The sequence below is a fragment of the Brachyhypopomus gauderio genome, chromosome 19 (genome assembly GCF_052324685.1).
Source record: "Brachyhypopomus gauderio isolate BG-103 chromosome 19, BGAUD_0.2, whole genome shotgun sequence".
NCBI lineage: Eukaryota > Metazoa > Chordata > Actinopteri > Gymnotiformes > Hypopomidae > Brachyhypopomus > Brachyhypopomus gauderio.
Window position 1 is genome coordinate 8,666,120 of NC_135229.1, and position 19,255 is coordinate 8,685,374.

The following is a 19,255-nucleotide window of genomic DNA, read 5'->3' on the forward strand; positions in this document are numbered from 1 at the left end:
TCAACAAATTACGTTCAAATTACTGGAACACATGCAAGACACTGATAGACAAGAGTGGAGAACAGAACTGTCAGAATGCTACTCAAGCCACCCCAGTGTGAGGGTATATGCAGACGATGTGGGAACTATGGATGCTTCCATACCCAACATCTAGACCGACAATTAGTTCAGTGCTCCAATATCTGCAATCAGCACATTGCAACTTGTGATTGACAAGATACAACACACAATGCTACGGCAAGAGGGAGCCACCCTAAACCCTCACCCTAGCCCTAATGGCAGATGTGAACTCAGCCCTACAAACCGTCTCTACTGTGACCATCACAGAGACTCATCAGCTGATATATGCCACAGCAACTGTGATACTTAAGATTCATAACCACACTGGACTGACATTCAAACGCAGACTACGTAACTTGCATTGCTAGCCTCCTGTAACAAGCCGAGGTTGAGACGGTGTTCTTGGGGTTGTGCTGACCCTTCTTCCTCCAAACATGGATTAAGGTTGATACCAAAAAAGCTCTATTTTGGTTTCAACTGACCGCATAACCTTCTACCACACCTCCTCTGGACCATCCAGATGGTCACTGGTGAACTTCAAATGGGCTTGGACTATAATATACTTGTGGAGGCAGGTTTAATTCAGGAGAATTGGGTATTACTAAGATTTATTAACAAAAGCACACAAGGAAGACCAACTAAGAAAACATCAAACACAGATAAACTGAACAAGACATCAACCAAGGAATTTAATCCATGATGGCAAAGCATACTTTTTAAATGCTGGGGTTTAATCCATCAACAGATTTTTTTTATTTGGGGTTCATGCTAAAAACAAGTTTGCTTTACAAGAAAGTTGTCATTATTCCCAGTGAACTGAAATTAACTTCTCCAGAACAATATACTCCATCAAAAAGCCTGATAGTTATACCTACAAGTTCAGTAATGACACAAGATTCTTTCAAACATTTAAGACTACATGCTTACTTTAATAAAAATCGCCAATATACACAGTATACACACCAAAATGTTGGTGGAAACCTTGACTTTTCTAAATATAACAACCAAATCCTGAACACCTTCAGGAAGTGAATTTGAAACACTAGATTTTTATATTACTGGTAATTCCTGTAATGAAGAAATTAGGACCAGGATATTTAATAAACCTACTAGAAAACTTAATCTACCTAAGGAAGACTGTATCACTCCACAGATACAGTCTTCTATTCAGACCAATATTAATCATACCATTTCAGCAGAAGATTTCCCTGATTCTGCATGCAATCTTATTGTATTGATAAACGATAATGATTGTTTTTCTCCTCAGAAAATTCTTAAGGAAAATAATCCTGGACATCCTATTGCATTTGCTTGTTCTTGCCCAACATGAATCTTATCCCAGTTTCTGGATCCCATTTTTAATCCAATTCTACAAGACTTCACATTTTCTACAAATCCTTGAATGCCTGAAAGGACAAACACTACCTGCAAACTGCTTTTTGCAAACTGCTTTTTTGCAAAAGATTATTTTCATCCCTAATGAAGATGATTGGAGAGCTTTAAAACATTTTCTGGATGCAAGACCTGAGAAGAAACCTTCAGATATTATTTTAAGACTGGCTGAACTCTGTTTTGGATTGGTTGAGGAATGTTTTTTAGCAATACACTCGACTTGTACCCTAATAATTTTACATTGATACATTGATGACATTTTTGGTATTGCTACATGTACATTAGAAGAGCTCCAACTGTCTGTTTCTTCGTTCACCAAGTTCCTCCAGCTCCTGAATACACATGTGATATAGCCCATTCAGGCAGAGGATCGCCTTTGTGGATATGTCAGTGGATTCTACAAATTCTTGTTTAAATACCACCATCCACTATAAACCTACAGACTCTCATTCCTGTCTACAATACATTTCTTACCATTCATTACTATTCCATTATTTACAACTACTCAGACTATTCAGACTCAGGCATGAACATTTTTAGACATAGCCACTAAAATAACTCACAAAAGGATCATTTGTCATCACCCATTCATCCTCATGTGCCACAGCATGTGTTGTCTACTGCATTACTTGCAAGAGATGTAATCTCCGTTATATTGGAGAAACCAAGAGAAGACTTGCTGATCCGTCTGTTGAACACATTCATGTAATTATTAAGGATTATAATTTCCAGTGGCAAGGTATATGCTAATGAGCACTGTATTAATCAACACCTGTTTGCAAAACCAGAAGTTGCTAGAGCTGAAATGAAATAAGGAATATATAAGAACAATGTACAATAAAATATTAGACATTCATATTACACATATTACTTATATTTTGTGTTTAATATAAAATTTCAATACCTTCAGCAAAGCAACTTCCGGAAACGCGTGGTCACGTGTCAATCTGATCGGGCCCTGGTTTCCTGACAACAGTTGCTAAGACAACCGACTCCTGCTCCACACCGGGCGCTGCTAGCTGGATAAAAGTCTGCTAGCTAGCCGAACCGTTAACGTTAAACCTCTCCTATCGCTTTTCGGGGCATCGAGATCACAAAACGAGTTCACCAGTACACGCCGTTCATGACGTGTAGTTGTGGAGAGTAAAAACCATGGCGGATGATGGCAAGCGAGCCGAGGAGGACGAGAGAGGCCCGGGAGCCCAGCACCAGATGTTCGTGGTCATGGAGGATTTACTGGACAAACTCAAACTGTTGGACTACGAGGAACAAGTCCTTGTAAAGCACAACATGAAACCTTTGTCCCGGTAAATGTCTTAAAACGTTAAAATAGAGACGTTAACGTTAGTTATATAGCTGGCTGCTACAGTACTTGGCTAGCCAGGGTTAGCTTGTTTATAAACAGCCATAGCTGAAGAGCTTTGCAGCTTGACATTTAACAGTAACTCACGTTACAGGGTTTTAGTGTTACTGTCCTCCATTCAACCACCAATTAACTTAGGCAGTGAAATGTAACGCTACTGTTATGTAATGCTACTTTGCTAGCTAACTAACTGCGTTGTTGTGTTTTTCAGCGTCAGTGTGTAGCCCACAGCAAAATGATTAAAACGCAGAAAATGGCAAAATGTTGTGTTGTTAAGAGCAGGTCAAACATGGAAAAAAATAAAATGCAGAATTGCAATGTGCACCCTTTCCCTGCTAGTGACCAACATCAGAATTTACATTTCCATAGCAGCTAAAATCCAGCTGGTTGAAAAAAATGTGTATATATATATATAAAGTAAAAGTATATATTTAAAAACACTAAATAAATTAATACTTTACAAAATACATAAACAAATAACACTAAGACAGTGAAACATTGTATTTTATATACATATAACGCACGTTTCCTAGGGCTTTAAATAAATACACAGACTACACAATACTAAACTGCAATTATATTTTGTAGTCATGTAGTCTAAACATGATGATATAATGATAATCAATTATAACACTATTAAATAAAGTTTGAGCTTATTTTTTGACCAAAATAAATTCTCACTATTTTCAAACAAGCAAACAAAACGTCCTATAAATCCTGATCTGTAATTTGCTTCCATTTTGGATCTACTCATTGTTGTACCTACAAACTAATTCATTGTGGGGATAGATAAATAAATAAGACACATTTGAGACCTCAGCAAGGAAGTTACAGTAGTCAAAGTGGCATTCAGAAATTTAAAACACTTTTGAATGGGCATGTGGTCTGTTTTTTCTGTGTCCTTTGCATATAATAAATTGCCTATATCGTCAGCACCACAGTAAAGCAGCAACACCCTGTATTTTGACAGATGTATGTCCACTAGGTGAGATGAATAAAATAAGCCCCTCCCTCTCTTTGCCCATTTCCTAGGCATTATTTTGTGGCGAGTCCGTACACGGTGTGCAACCCCGGTGAGCAGTTCTATATGTTCAGTGTGATTGCAGCGTGGCTCATCACACTGTGCGGACGGTCATTTGAGACACCACAGGAAGACGATGACCCCAACGCTACTGTCTCTAACATCCTCTCACAGCTCCGCGCACTGGTCAGCCACCACACCCGAACACACAACTCTGTCCATCCATGTTTTCAACACTTTTAACATATTTCTGTCTGTTTACTCCTTCAATTTTTAGACATAAGATGCAGGTTTGGTCCCATTCACATCAGTTTTAATATTTGACACTGTTTCCTAAGACTTATAGGTTACGGTACTGTTGTTTTTGTGGTGTGTATGTATGTGCGTGTGCATGGGTGTCGCTACAGGGTGGATTGGTTGATTTCCCTCCCTCTAAACTGAAGTCTGGTTCTGGGGAGCATGTGTGTTATGTACTGGACCGCCTGGCTGAACTGGCACTGAAGAGTAGAGCCTTTATCTGGAAGAGGTAGTGCGCATGCGCGTACACACACACACCCACACACACACACACACTCACTCACTCATACTCTTTCTTTGTGTGTCTCAGGCCTCTCTACCCCTCTGAGGAGTTGGAGGAGGAGTGTGTGATGGAAGATGATGCTGAGCTCACGCTTAGCAAAGTGGAGGAGGAGCTGATTGTGAGGCACACACACACACACACACACACACACACCACTTCTGTGCTACATGAAACTCTGGGTATTTGTATAGGAGGAAGCTGATGAGGAAGAGGATGTTATTGATCTGGAGGAGCTCAAGTCCAGAACCAATCAAGCTGTGAGTTGTAGGTTTAGGTTTTGGGGTGTTTGGGTTTACTTTAGCATGACTTTCAAATAAAACATCACTAAATCTGGATTTAGCTATTTTAGCTATTGGATAAATTCTCAGTATTTGTGTGTGTGTGTGTGTGTGTGTGTGTGTGTGTGTGTGTGTGTGTGTGTGTGTGTGTGTGTGTGTGTGTGTGTGTGTGTGTGTGTGTGTGTGTGTAGGAGGTGAGGGGGGCAAGGCCAGAGATGATTCTAGAGTCAGCTACAGATTCTGCTGAGTGGAATCTGGAGGTGGAGAGAGTTCTGCCCCAGCTCAAAGTCATCATCCGCTCAGATATTAAGGTTGGAGCCTAAACAACCACACACCAAATTTGATTAGTTATAAAGTTGTGAAAGATCCTAAACATTTGCAACATACAACAACAAATTTGCAACATATATTTTTTTCTATTTTAATTTTGTAGCACATTGGTTATGATATGCTGATTCACTTATAGTAATGAATAATGAAATCCAGATAATTAATGCTCTTAATGAAATAATTATGACCTTTCACCTGATTTTGAGTAGTTGTTACTGTGTTAACTTTAAGGATTGGCGGATCCATGTGAGCCAAATGCATCAGCACCAGGATGGCATTAAAACCTCACTAAAAGAGGCCAAGGTCTGTTAGTCACTAATAATAAGTGCGTTTTGTGTGTCCTTTTTTTCTGTTCTTTCACTAAAAACACTAACATGGTCCTATTTCATGTCCTTTCTTGTTTTTAATAGTTAGATAAAAATAAAATAAGCGCCAGTGTCTTAACACATAATTTTATATATTTATGTGTCTGTTGTAGGGGTATCTGGATAAACTGGTGGAGGAGATCAGTAAGACTCAGGAGAAAGTGAGCAGTCGAGAGAAGTACATCAACACTCAACTGGAGCTCCTCATTACAGAATACCGAAACGTCCAGTCAAAACTCAGCGAGGTAATCCACACAGCCAGTCAAAAACTCAGTGAAGTAATCCACACGGCCAGTCAAAACTCAGCGAGGTAATCCACACAGCCAGTCAAAACTCAGTGAGGTAATCCACACAGCCAGTCAAAACTCAGCAAGATAACCTCATAACCAGTCAAAACTCAGTGAGGTAATCCACACAGCCAGTCAAAACTCAGTGAGGTAATCCACACAGCCAGTCAAAACTCATCGAGGTAATCCACACAGCGAGTCAAAACTCGGTGAGGTAATCCTCACAGCCAGTCAAAACTCAGCAAGATAACCTCATAACCAGTCAAAACTCGGTGAGGTAATCCTCACAGCCAGTCAAAACTCAGCAAGATAACCTCATAACCAGTCAAAACTCAGTGAGGTAATCCTCATAACCAGTCAAAACTCAGCAAGGTAATCCTCATAACCAGTCAAACTCAGCAAGGTAATCCTCACAGCAAGTCAAAACTCAGTGAGGTAATCCACACAGCCAGTCAAAACTCAGCGAGGTAATCCACACAGCCAGTCAAAAACTCAGTGAGGTAATCCACACAGCCAGTCAAAACTCAGCGAGGTAATCCACACAGCCAGTCAAAACTCAGTGAGGTAATCCTCACAGCCAGTCAAAACTCACCTAGGTCAACCGAGGTAAATCAGCCAGTCAAATCTCAATATCAAAGTTGAAGATCAAAGTTTTCATTTTCATATCTGTACAATCCATCCCATCTGTCAGTCTGTGTGTATGTGTGGAGTTAACGGTGTGTGTGTTTGTGTGTGTCAGGCTAAGGAGTTGTATCAGCAGGGCAGTGGAGGTGTGACGGAGAGGACCAGAACTCTGGCAGAGGTAACACTACTATTAAAAATATTATTTCATTACTTAACCTGGTAACAGTAAGAACCCTATAATGTTCTACGCAGTTTTTTTTATAGCTCTTCTGTAACATTGTGTGTAGATAAGTGAGGAGCTAGAAAAGGTCAAACAGGAAATGGAAGAGAAAGGAAGCAGCATGTCTGATGGAGGTGAACCCACACAAACACTCACACACTGATTGTTGGCCTTTCTGCTAACACCTGCTAACACCGCACCTGGTTTGTGTGTGTGTTTGCTGTGTAGCTCCAGTTGTGAAGATCCGCCAGAGCCTGACCAAGCTTAAGCAGGAGATCCAGGAGATGGATGTTCGGATGGGGGTGGTGGAGCACACGCTCCTGCAGGCCAAACTGAAGGAGAAGAGCAACATGACCAGAGACATGCACGCCACACACATAACAGAAACCAGCACACACACCTACTCATGACCACATATCTGCTACATTTAATACACGTTTACTTGAAATGTTATGTTTAACTTTATAAATATATATTTTATGGTTTCTAAAATGTATGAGGCTGTTGATGTCTTATGTGAAGGTCTAAGGTTGTGACTACATTTCTGCACTGTTGCAAAATTGCTACAGTATAAATAGATCTTAAAAGGTACACAAATAATTTCCATTAATTTAACAATATGTTTAGTTAACATGACTTTATCACTGACCAGAACAACACATGACACCTTAAAAAATATATTTCCATCTATTGACTGCCTCAGGACGCATAAATCTTTGTTTAATTTTTAATTAATTTATTCTTACACTATGGAGCATATAACATACATCACACAGAGTGTCCAAGTCCACCCATTGATTTTGGGATTTAACACTATTTTGATGGCCCAAATGGCCCTAATGTTGAGTACAGTTTAGAAATGTTTTACCCTCACTAATCTTGCAGAATCCAGAGTTGAATCTAAATATAAAAACATTCATTAGATCAGTATACACTGTCAATAGCTACAGGACAATCTGATGGTAGTTCAGATTGTGATTAGTGTGTAGACATTTTTCCATTACAAACAAATCAGAAACGGCAATTAAAAAAAAAACGTCAAGGCATTGTGGAACTCTCATGCACACACAGACAAATTCTCACTCCCATGTGTGCCTAATCTTTCATAAACTATCAAAGTCTTGTGCATACATTAATGTCTCTGTCTTACAATATTATACATTTATAGAAGAGAATAACATTAAATAAATGTGGGATATGTGTAATTACAATCAAATGACTAAAGGAAAATTACAACTCTAAGCCGTAAAAAATGTGTGAGTCTGAAGGGGTGATAGGAGGAATGGTAGCATACATGTCAGTATAGTATAGTATAGTAAAGTATGATTATGGCCTAAACATGGCCTTTTGTGAATTATGAATTATGGCCTTTTGTAAGTCGCTCTGGATAAGAGCGTCTGCTAAATGCTATAAATGTAAGTGTAAATGTAAACAACCCCTAATACAGCTAGCTCCCTAAAGCAACCAGCATTGTGTTTCATTTTGAGCTTTGCTCCACCTGCTGGTACTAGTTTAGCTCCACAGTACCGTATCAGGAGCAGACTTAACATGAGGATTAGACGTGGGGTTTAGGATCATTTTCAAAATGATAATGAAGCTGAAATATAGACATGAATGAAAAGGTAAATTAGTATAGTTTTTAACATACACATGCAGGTATGTCTTCATTATATAGTTGGTTGCTTTTGAATATTTTCAATTAGGTTCACCTGAATATCCACTGAAATTTGAATTCAATGTAAGACAGAGTGGCTATTTTCCTTTATAAAATACAGATACTGGAGATTTATGATATTTTACTGTTGCCTTTGCTTTTTCTTCATCACAAAATCTAATATCAAATGGATATGTTGGGTAATAATATGATTATTGTGTTTATTATCTTAATGAATTCTGTTATAGTCTTAATTGTAATGCTGCCTGAATTGGCCAGGACACCCTTGTAAAAGAGACTGTGAAACTCAATGGGGAATAGCGGTAAAATACAAATAAATATTATTTTAATGCGTATAATTTGTATGCATTTTCCAAAACTACGTGTGACAGAAGTATGACAGCTTGCGTGTATAACAGTATGTGAGAAGTAAATGACGAATTATGAACTAAACGTCATATGTAGGGAAGTGTCAGTTTTGTGATTTCTGTTCACCACAGCGTCCGGTGTTCTGGAGCGGAGCTGTGGGCGTAACTGGGAGGCTTGTTTTCGGTTTGCTCGTTGTTCTTGAATTGGGTTTAGTGCCCTTAACTCCGCTTGGAAAAGACTGCGGTAAGTTGGACTGGATTGCTTTGTTACTTTGTAAAAGATATTCTGACTTATATCGTTACGTTTTACTTTTCATTGTTTGCTCTCGTCGTACAGTATGTTGTGTTGTAGCTTATAAATATCGTTCATGTGGTTATATCACTCTCTGTCTCGACAATTAATTACTGTCTGAGAGAAAACTGATTTTAAAAAATCAATCATGTCAAATTCAGTAATTGCATTTTCTGTGCTATTTTGTTTTGAATGTTTTGCATCTTACGTCACCATTTCCCAAGCTATCCTGAAAATGCTCAAATGCATTTAGGGTCGTTAACTGTTATCATCTGTAGTCTCGACAGTCGCTATTCGACTGTGTCGATCAGTTTGTTTTCTTATCAGTTTTACACACTGTGTGGATTACCACTTTGCAGTGAATTATTGTAATAACGAGATTCGTCATGGTCTTTATTTTAGTAACTATTTTTTTGCGTATTCTGAATACTAACAAATAATTCAGTTAAATCGATGCAAAGGTTATTCAGAAAAATGAAGAATGAGGTGCTTTGTGTAGAAAGCGATAGTGCATTCACTGAGTTTCTTTGACCGACCGTCAAAAAGCCAAGCAATAGCTTTATTAACTACATTCTAAACAGACAAACCCATAATAAATCAAAATGCATGAAATGCGTTGGAAATTGACCTGTGCGTGTTTCCTGTTCAAATAAAAATAACATTCCCTGCCATGTGATTACTGTAGGGACAGAGAAATACTATTACAGATACGCTTCTTTCATATTCTTTTTCTTTGTTCGTGTACTGTGAATTATCCATCCATATGTTTTGGGCAGGGTGCTTACAATTCACATTCACTCTTGAGTTCTGATTTTTTGTTTTAAACACACACACACACACACACTAGAATTCTCTCCTCTTCTCCAGTCTGCAGTTAACAGGAAGTACAGTATATTCTACTGACTCCTCCCATTTTGCCAGCATCACCCCCAGTTTTGTCATCCCCATGCTGGCCCTACTTCCTCTTGTCCTTCCTGCTTCCTGCCCCCACCCCACCCCACTCCAACCTCCATGGGCTTGTTCCTCTCGCATTCTGTTTCCTCTCCGGTTGCATTCTTTGTTTTGTGAGAGACAGTTTACACCAGACATTACACATATTTTTTTACACATCCAAGTGTAATATTTTATATAGCCTATTGAAGATTCATACACACAAGTCTACATTTTAATTATTTTATATTTAAAAATTGTTGAACTCTGAGTTTCTCAGAGAAGTATTACTCAGATGTCTATGTGCGTCTGTGCGTATCCTTGCCTGTTAGATTATATGCTGTGTCTACATGTACGTGTGCTTCTGTTTTATAGGTTGTGCAGAATTGAGAGCAATGGCTTTATTCTTCCAAGGAGCCATTACAAGTTAGTATAACATCATCTGTCTATTCCTCTCTATCTCTCTCACATGCACATTTTACTCACTTTGCTACATGTTGATATTTATTTTAGGTTCACCAGTAAAGACCATAAAACAGGAAGACCAAGCTTGCAACAGGTCAGCTGATCACTGTAATTTTTAATATCTCTACTGTTATACTACATTACACTGTACACTCACCTGGGATCATTTACAGAGATCAAGTATTGATTTGTTTTAGATTTCTCTGTTGTTATTTCACTTTGCATTTTGTTAATTGACAAAAAACTATAGACAAAACTATTAACACTTCTGTTTTTTAAAGCATGCTTTACTTTAGCGCAGTACTTTTCATAATACATAGGTTTGCTAATTACGAATTCATGACTATAGTGATGTTTTTAAAACAAATTGTGGACTGCATGTTTTATTAGATATTTCACTGAGCATGTAGCTGCTTGTGTGGATTGGTGACAGTTTAATCTGATTTCTGCCCCTCAGTTTTGATGCATCCTTCCTGTCCGATTGCTCCTACGAGTGTTTCTCCACAAATCCAGTAACAGGTTCAGTATGTGCTTGCCGGCGGAGTCCAAGACTCCTTGCCAATGGTTACTATGTACTAACGGAAGACAGTATTGTGACTGATGATGAAGGTAACCTGACCCTCACTCCGACACAGACCAACATCTCCTACAAAGAAAACCTTGTAAGGTCAGTGAAAGAGACAGAAATTGTGTTTGTGTGTTTGCTTGTGAGAGATGGAGGTGACAGACAGACACAAACGTTAAGACACCTTTCTTTAAGAGAAGCTGAAAGTTAATGGCCTAGAGTGGCTCCATTGCTATTTTTGACACCTAAAGACTTTATAGCATTTATCTTAAGGTGCAATAAGTCTGTTGGAGACAGATGTTAGTTTTGGGTCAACCCACTTGAACAATGTGCAACTGCAACTATCTGAATGTACTATAAAGTTTCTTGTTTACCTTATGGTACATTTACAATATTTGGCAAGCACTCTTGCCTAGAGCTATTCACCTGTGTTACTATAACAGTACATTTGCTCTTTTGGGAATCAAATCCCTGACACTGGTGATAGGTGAGCCACATGTCCTGCTGCAGCAGAAATATTCTTTCAATTTTTTAAATTAGAATTAAAATGCATCAGGTCAGTGTAAAGACGTTCCCTGAGCTTGTTTACTTCTAAAGCGAATCATATTATTAAAAACAATTCTATATAGCTTAAAAATTGCCATCCATCCTGCATGACTAGAATCCTATGTAGACATGTTTGGTCATGTAAGTAGCAAGAGTGCAGACTATTTTCGGAGAACAGGATAAGAGAAGATTGTGTGTGCTCCTTGACTGGTTTATTCTAGACACGTATGTTATGTTATCTCATGAATTCCTGCTGTGAGAGACTGTCTGTGTGTGTAGATTAGCTCATGACTCTGGTTGCTAAGTGGCTAAGAGCTCAGTAAGAAGTCAGGACATATATAATATATATATACATACACCTGTATATGTGTTTTCAATAAAGAAAAATACTTTACACAATTTGTCAGACACACTTGTCCAGAACGACTTACAGAAATACTTTGTTGGCTCTGTCAAATATCCTCGTGATAATAGGTCAGTTTTAAGAATACCTTCAGACTAAAGACTTGACTACAGTGGAAAATAAGTTTGAAAAATATACTGATCCTCTTCTAGTAGAATTGTACTTAAATAGTAAGATGTTCTGTAAGAAATTACATTTATAGCGTCAGACAATAAATAAAACTTAACCAGTTGCTATGACTGTGTGTGTGCTTACAGAATTTTTCGTCGAAGGCGGAAAGTCAGAACTTCATTGGCCAGCCTTCTGAGTAATGTCAGCCAGTCATGTCAGTCATGGCTGGGGGGGAGTGTCTTCAGTAGATCAAACTCCACTACCTCTGATGAAGTATCATCATGGTTAGGTGCTACCGATAGCGCTGAAAATGATCCGCCCATCTGTTTTACATATGGTGAGGGGCTTAATTTTTTAAAAAATAAAAGTTGCAAACAAAGTTCTGTTTTTTAGAGAGCAGAGGACAATATCTCTATATGTGTTTTACAGATCCTACAGAAACTCTTCCTCCTCCAGACAAACAAACAGTCTTGGAAGAGGAGTATCACTCTAAAGTTTGCCCCGCCCATGATCAGCCCAGCCCATCAGTGACTGGTCTGCTGGATGTCCCACCCCCTACAGAGTCTCTCTACAATGCTTATTACCCACCTGCCAATCAACCCTCAGGTGAAAGAAATTTTACTGCTCATTGGCAGAGCAGTTTTTTTTCTGCTCAACAGTAGAGCTTATTGATTGTTATTTCCACAAAGATTTACTGTAGTACTGATCATTTACCCTTTCTATTAGATGGAATTATTTCAAAAGCCATTCTTCTCTTCATCATAACATTCTGTCTCTGTGCCACTGTGTTCTCCAGGTATGATACAGAAAATGACTGAACGCTATAACTATTTCTGATTTCTATATACAATTTTCTGACAGTGTTTGCTTAACCCGTTTCTGGGTGATTATGTCAAATCCTGACAGATGGGTGGCTGGAGGCATTGCTGTGGTAGTGGCGGTCCTTTATCTCATCTTGCTGATACGTGAGTACATGTACACATAAACGCACATTCATCATCACTTGGGCACATTTATGTTACATGTATGAGCTGTTACCCCAAAACTAAGCTTAATCCCAGAAAAACGGTCATGAAAATATCTCACACACACCAGCACAACAGCATTAGACTTTGTGAAAGTTGTCTGTGCTCTCTCTTAGGTAAATGTAAATTTGGAACAGGACTGCGATGGAATCAAACCAAGACTGAGGTGAGTTGTGCAAGAATCTGTTTAAGAATATGTTTAAGGTCATATTTATGCAGTAATATAGACATTTCAAAGGGGTTTACAGACTTTCAAGCACCACTGTACAAACAAGGTCTGTTTCGTAGTAAAACTCCTCCTCCAGGACTATATTGAAACTTTTCTCTTTTGCTTAGGATATCACCTCCAGAAATGAATGATGAGGAAACACGCTTGGTTAAAATCTCACAAAGGGAAATTCATGTGCATTAAAATCACACAAGCTTCTGTGAGACTAATCTAAGTTTGTATGAATATTATTCAGGAGTAGATGAATGTTACAGTGAGACTCTCTTCGGGAGTCAAAGTACATCTTCCTTTTACCCACCATCCTCTTCATTTGTCTTCCTAGTGTCCAAATATTTCAGGGTGTTTTCACTGATGGTTCCCACTTTCTAATTACTAAGGCGTTCCCAGTGAAGGGAAGCTCTCGGCTCAGCAGTGAGCACATTACTATTAGGCAATCAGAAAAGATTTTATAAACATAACTTATATGCTTATATAATTTAAAGCGACAACTTCACTCTGAGGAATTATAAGGTTGTGTGTGCACCAGTCATAGTGAAAGCTCTCTCTAGTATTAGTGTTTGTATCATGTTTCGTACTGTTTGTATATTGTTGTTATTAATATTACTATTACTTATTTTACTGTTAATGTGTATATAATCTGATGCTCTCTGTTTCATTATTGGCACAGTTTTATTCAGGTATTCAAGAGTTTAAACCAAACTGATTGCGACCTTCTCTGTGTACACAGAGGCATAGCAATAGAAATAGAAAAACAGGCCGTTGCTACTTTGAAGCCGTGGTAATGTTGCCAACCTCAACAATCATGGCGTAATGTGACGTCAGAGCTTAGTGAAAGCATTCTGGTGGTGAAAGCATCACAGTTGTAATGAGCTCAGCAGAATAATTGAACTATTGATCCAAATCTTGTGGTCTGGTGAGATCAGCACACACTTTACGCACATTATTGAATCATGATTGGACTTTCGTGATTTTAGCAGTAACAATTTCATAAATTCATACATTTCTAGAAATAAATGGTCACATAACTGTTTATTTGGATTAAAACAGAAATAGCAACATAAAATGTCATAGCAGTTCAATTTCATAGGACCACATGGACCACAGTGAGCTCGTACTCTTTGTTATTGGCATTTAGCCTCTTGTGCTTTAAGTTGTGATAGTGTAAAATGATAAACCGTCTCCTTTTAATATGGAGAGTGGTATTGGGCCTTGTATCTGTGCCAGTTTTATTATGGAGAGATGGTGCTTATTGCTTATTGCTCTTAAGTGCCTTTCAATTCTCGAGGACACAGCTGAATGCTGTAGGAAGCACGTCCCTAATGGTGCGGTGCTTTGAGTTTTGCTGAAGTGTTGAATCAGTGTTAGTGTCAAATGTCAATGAAATTTTGAACAAATACTTAGATATGTGCTTGCCATTGACATTTATGAAGAACAGGTTTGTTGGATGTTTGGAGTGTCCATAAAATAATAAAATAACTTACAATTTAGGGATTTAAAGACACGAGAACACTGGTGTAAATCTAGCAGGAAAAAAGTAATTTATCAGAATATTTACCTTTTTAAATTAATACCTAAATACCTAGGCCACAAACTCAAAGTCACAGCACTAATGTGATAAATAAGTTGGTGTAATAATGAATTATCATAGTCTGCAGGACGTGAATTATTAAAGTGCATTTAGATTGTATTTAAAATCTACTGTGTTACCAACTGCATGTTTTGTGACAGCAAATGTTTTATTATAGAAGTAGCAGTAAGAATTTCCAGTGGTCAGGTTGGCACAGCAATTTAGTCCAGGACTTCGATGTAATACATATGCAGAAAGAAAAGTGTTTTACAATATATAAACAATACTTTTTAAAAATGTCAAACCAAGGTGACTGCCACGTTAGAGACATGATGGACAGGTAGACACGCTGTTTTGTGACATTGAGGACATGTACACGTTGGGTGATCCAGAATGGAGTGACATGGCAGGCACCCAAAAGGCAGCTTCAGGTTTCATGATTTGCTGATTTGCAGCTGTCCGTGAGCCTTGCACCTGCATCACAGTGTTTCTGTCTGTCTACCTGGCGGCCTTAACCACTGTGAACTAGAATTCATTCATATACCTTGTAATAATCTAAATATTTTTCATGAATAACGGATGTAGAAACACATCTATGTACTGAGATATTGGGCCTTAAAAAGGCAATTAAATTTTTTTTAAACCACACTGTTTACAAAAAATGTCAAATAATTTACATTTTAATTACAAATTTAAATGAAGTACAAAATGATCATAGCCTTTTTCCAAATTTGTTTGATTGAATTATTGCTGTAAACAGTATATTGGGAAAGATGCTCTGACAATTAGTCCATAAACAAATTCTTCCTAGCCAGTCTTCTGGGATCTGCCGTGGTACTGCATGACTACACATGCATGAATATTCCCAGTGCAATTCTGAATTTGGTTAAATTTAATGTGCAATACACTTAATTTTAATTTAGCCTCAACTGCAGTTTGCACATTTATATTGCACAGTGATGGTAGAAGTAATATTTCAGTAAGAGCTGTGTATAAATATGTAATGTTAAAGAAAACCTTACATATTTTGTATTGTGCACTTGTACATGGAAATCTTGCAACATTGCAAGTTTTTTACCAGGTATTATGTATTTTTATAATGTGTATTGAAATGCAGTATAGAATTTTCTCAATAAACCAATTTGATAACCATCAACTTTAAATACAACTCTATTTCTGTATGTTTACACATTCATCATAACTAAATGATATCAGAATTCATATGATGAGCATGAAAATATATTAGCGTATCTAGTAATTAGGAACAATGCTAATAATGAGTCAGCCATGAAAAGCATACATTCCAAATAAATTTTACTGTAACTACACTGTAAGTACACTGTAAGTAAGTAACAATATATACTATCAAACTGAATAGACAGCCTTTGGGCAGTATAAGTCCAAAGTTTTGTGGTATTTAATTTTTCTTTCCTAATTTACTTTGAATATGAATACTGAAAACCTTTAAAAACTTTAAAAGAGATTTTACAAAAGTAATCAAAATGAAGTTTACAATTATCACAGACAAAAAGATGTAAAGTTTAAGACAGGAACATTCTTGGCTACTCAATTGTGTACACAAGAAAAAGTATACAAACATTTCACAAAGTTTACCCATATGGTACGACTCCTGTCCCATTCACCCAACACTCAGCATGCATGTGAGTGTGTATGAGTGTGTGCGCGCGCGCATATATACACATGCATACCTCAGGTCGCCGTGGGAGGAGGATGATGACGACTTTGGTGGTTTCTAAGCTGCGCGTTTGAGATGAAGGTTTTCCCACACTTTATGCAGCGGAACCCGCGCTGACCTGTGTGGATGGTGAGGTGGACCTTGAGGGATCCCGATTGGGCAAAGCCCTTTCCGCAGTGTGAGCAACGGTAACGCCTCTCGCCCGTGTGCACGCTCTGATGCCTCTTCAGGTTGCTGGAATCTGAGAAACGCTTCCCACACTGAGCACAGCCAAACGGCTTCTCACCCGTGTGGACGCGCATGTGGGTCTTTAGGGTCTTCAGAGAAGCAAGCGACTTCCCACAGAACGGACACACAAACAGACTTCCGAGCCCAGAGCCTGACCCTGTCTCCGCAGCAACAGGAAGTGAGCCGTGGATAGGATGAGACGTCTGTGGTCCCTGTGTGTGAGGTGTGTGTTCTGCTCCAAGCAAAGAAAATTGCATGTCTGGTGGGTGTGTATCTCCTGCATTGCTGTGTGCTGATAAAGGGTCAGAGGCCATGGAATAGGAGCATGTAGGTGTCACATTGTGAGTGTGATTATCAATCGTGTGTGTGTTGTGTGTGACAGAGTCTGAGAGAGAGTGTGTGCTAGAGTGGGAGTGGTCCACTGCCTCTACTCTCTGTCCAAATAGGTTTGACTCATCTTCCTCCTCACTTCCTATTGCCTGGTTAATCTGTTCATCAGAGGTAGACTGCTCGTCCTCTGTAAAACATACAAATTATCACATCAGTAATTGAAATGTGAAATGTGCCATATTTTCAACAAGTAACATCTTGGAATTATTGTGTGTATATGTTTGTGCTTTTTTTTACCCTGTGTCTGGAAGTTACTGCTCTCCCCAATCAGAATGACATCACACTCCTCTTTTGGCTGTGAAGACAGAAACTTTCACTAGTAAATAATCACATTACCGAGGTGGCTACATGCACCTAACCTTAGCACTAAATTAGAACTTTATTCAATATGGTTAAAACCAGTTGAGGAAAATAATAATAATAAGAAAAACATGGCCTTTTTAACTGGATGACAAAGCCAGGAGAAAAGGGAAAATCCTCTAACTAGATCTGACAATCTAATTTTTTTTAGCTTGTAATTCAGTTAAAATGAGCAACGTGATGGTTGAAATCTAGTGATATGGGGAAGGTAAAGGTCTGTAAAAGAAAGGCACGTGTTCATAAAAGAAAAATCTGATGCCTGCGATGTACTGTTTAGGGGTACGCGCAGAGGTCACACCTGTGCAGGTGCGGCAGTCGGGGAGGACGGAATTTCCGCATGAACGCGCACTGCTCCTGCTGAATCGCAGCTTGGCTCCATCTCCACTCGACTTCGGGGTTCACCTGACCATAGTAATCAATAATCCCGATAGATTAACACGATTGGCAACGTTTAATTACGTCTCCTACTGTTAAGCGTAAACTCACCACGCGTTTTGGCTCGCTCGAGACAAACGTAGCCGCCGGCGGAACGTTGTGCGTTTTCACGCGCCACTCGTAACTCGAGCGCGTGCAGTTTTCTTCGTAAACCCTCGTTCTCTTTCTCCCGGCGCGAGATCTCCAGACGCAGGACCGCGTAGCCATCCTCCACGAGCTCGCATATCTCCGCCACGGCCGCGTTGGCCAGCACCTCCATGATGGACGCCAACTGCGAGTGGAAGCGTGAGGACTCGGACATGGCGCGGTCTGAGATCACACAAATGTCTAGTTATTCTGTCTAGGTAATTTTTAATTTCGTTTCACACGCGAGACATGAATACCTAACCTTTTTTCTAGAACAATGTGAAGCTGCACTCTATGGTGAGGTGGACTTCCGGTCACGGGCAGCAAAATATTTCAAAATAAATGTTTGGGGACGAAACTTTGTTAAAAGAACTTGAGAGGATGTTAAATAATTACAAAGACAATAAATAAGAGTTATATGCATCGTCGTTAGTATGAACTGCATGGCCCACAACTTCAGTTTGTGATGCAATGAAAATGGCAATGGAGGTTAAAGATCATCTGAAGAATATGATGTTTAATACATTTTGATGCCTACAAAATTCAGTTGGAACTACATTTACTACTTTATTGTGGCTAGGGAAATTTGAAATGTCATATGAACAGCAAAAAGTAAATATATACATATAATTTTGTAGGCATTAACATAACTGTTACTGTAATTGTTTGTTATTGATTTCAAATGGGGTAGACCCAAATTATTACAAAGTCAATGCCTCAATTTTATTTTAGACTTTAGATTTTACTGGACTCTGCAAATATTTTAGGCAGTTGTTCAAAAATATTGCAAACTAAGAATGCTTTCAGAATAGAAACGTTAATAGCTTATATTTGTCAGTTAGCAAAATGCAAAGCAAAGAAATTTAAACTAGATCAGAATTTGGTGTCACCACCATTTGCCTTTAATACAGCTTCTGATTAACCCATCCATGCAGTGACAACACACACACACACACACACACCACACACACACACACACACACACACACACACACACACACACACACACACACACACCACACACACACACAGTAGTGAACACTAAGAGGCTGTGAAGGTCCATTTTGTTGTTCTTCTTCAATAGAGACTGTGCAGCATGTCATTTAACCCCAGTCTGCCTGACAGGCTTTACTGACGCAGGTGAACTACCTTTTTTGTTGCTGTGCCCAGTCTTGCCATAGTGTATGACCCATGGCACTAAACTTCCATAACCTCATCTTTGTAGCAAAGTGCAGCTGTTTCTCAGCCAGGTCCAGCCTCCTACACAGATGTTTCTGTTTCAGTTAATGACTGTGATGATCATTATAACATAGTTGGTATGATTGTTTAATGGTGTTGCCAGTGC

At 38.7% G+C, this 19,255-nt stretch overlaps 3 protein-coding genes across 3 annotated transcripts; 2 read left to right on the forward strand and 1 right to left on the reverse strand.

Moving 5' to 3' along the window:
- The first annotated feature begins 2,398 nt into the window (after nt 1-2,398).
- On the forward strand, nt 2,399-7,014 carry ift57 (intraflagellar transport 57 homolog (Chlamydomonas)). Its single transcript, XM_076981023.1, has 11 exons — nt 2,399-2,759; nt 3,848-4,022; nt 4,244-4,362; nt 4,444-4,534; nt 4,608-4,673; nt 4,886-5,005; nt 5,256-5,327; nt 5,503-5,634; nt 6,416-6,478; nt 6,588-6,654; nt 6,749-7,014. Exons 1-11 carry the CDS (start codon nt 2,605-2,607, stop codon nt 6,928-6,930), a joined length of 1,242 nt encoding a protein of 413 aa, XP_076837138.1. The 5' UTR covers nt 2,399-2,604; the 3' UTR covers nt 6,931-7,014.
- A 709-nt stretch (nt 7,015-7,723) lies between these two features.
- On the forward strand, nt 7,724-15,831 carry tmem71 (transmembrane protein 71). Its single transcript, XM_076981025.1, has 10 exons — nt 7,724-8,786; nt 10,140-10,190; nt 10,278-10,323; nt 10,687-10,896; nt 12,001-12,191; nt 12,284-12,460; nt 12,581-12,650; nt 12,761-12,819; nt 12,996-13,045; nt 13,216-15,831. The coding sequence occupies exons 2-10, from the start codon at nt 10,160-10,162 to the stop codon at nt 13,237-13,239; spliced, it is 858 nt and encodes a 285-aa protein (XP_076837140.1). The 5' UTR covers nt 7,724-8,786; nt 10,140-10,159; the 3' UTR covers nt 13,240-15,831.
- Nucleotides 15,832-15,972: 141 nt separating this feature from the next.
- LOC143482622 (uncharacterized) lies at nt 15,973-18,218 on the reverse strand. The gene is made up of 4 exons (XM_076981024.1): nt 17,836-18,218; nt 17,648-17,751; nt 17,227-17,284; nt 15,973-17,116 (listed from the first exon to the last, which is right to left on the reverse strand). The coding sequence occupies exons 1-4, from the start codon at nt 18,083-18,085 to the stop codon at nt 16,386-16,388; spliced, it is 1,143 nt and encodes a 380-aa protein (XP_076837139.1). The 5' UTR covers nt 18,086-18,218; the 3' UTR covers nt 15,973-16,385.
- Nucleotides 18,219-19,255: the final 1,037 nt, after the last annotated feature.

Excerpts from the sequence above, each read along its gene's own strand:
- ift57 (XM_076981023.1), top strand. The coding sequence starts at position 2,605 with ATGGCGGATGATGGCAAGCGAGCCGAGGAGGACGAGAGAGGCCCGGGA. Across the intron at positions 5,328-5,502 it reads CCTCACTAAAAGAGGCCAAG|GGGTATCTGGATAAACTGGT; the intron begins GTCTGTTAGTCA and ends TGTCTGTTGTAG. Across the intron at positions 6,479-6,587 it reads GGACCAGAACTCTGGCAGAG|ATAAGTGAGGAGCTAGAAAA; the intron begins GTAACACTACTA and ends CATTGTGTGTAG.
- tmem71 (XM_076981025.1), top strand. The coding sequence starts at position 10,160 with ATGGCTTTATTCTTCCAAGGAGCCATTACAA. Across the intron at positions 12,192-12,283 it reads GCCCATCTGTTTTACATATG|ATCCTACAGAAACTCTTCCT; the intron begins GTGAGGGGCTTA and ends TGTGTTTTACAG. Across the intron at positions 12,461-12,580 it reads ACCTGCCAATCAACCCTCAG|ATGGAATTATTTCAAAAGCC; the intron begins GTGAAAGAAATT and ends CCTTTCTATTAG.
- LOC143482622 (XM_076981024.1), bottom strand. The coding sequence starts at position 18,085 with ATGTCCGAGTCCTCACGCTTCCACTCGCAGTTGGCGTCCATCATGGAG. Across the intron at positions 17,752-17,835 it reads CGAGCGAGCCAAAACGCGTG|GTGAACCCCGAAGTCGAGTG; the intron begins GTGAGTTTACGC and ends TACTATGGTCAG. Across the intron at positions 17,117-17,226 it reads CAGTAACTTCCAGACACAGG|AGGACGAGCAGTCTACCTCT; the intron begins GTAAAAAAAAGC and ends TATGTTTTACAG.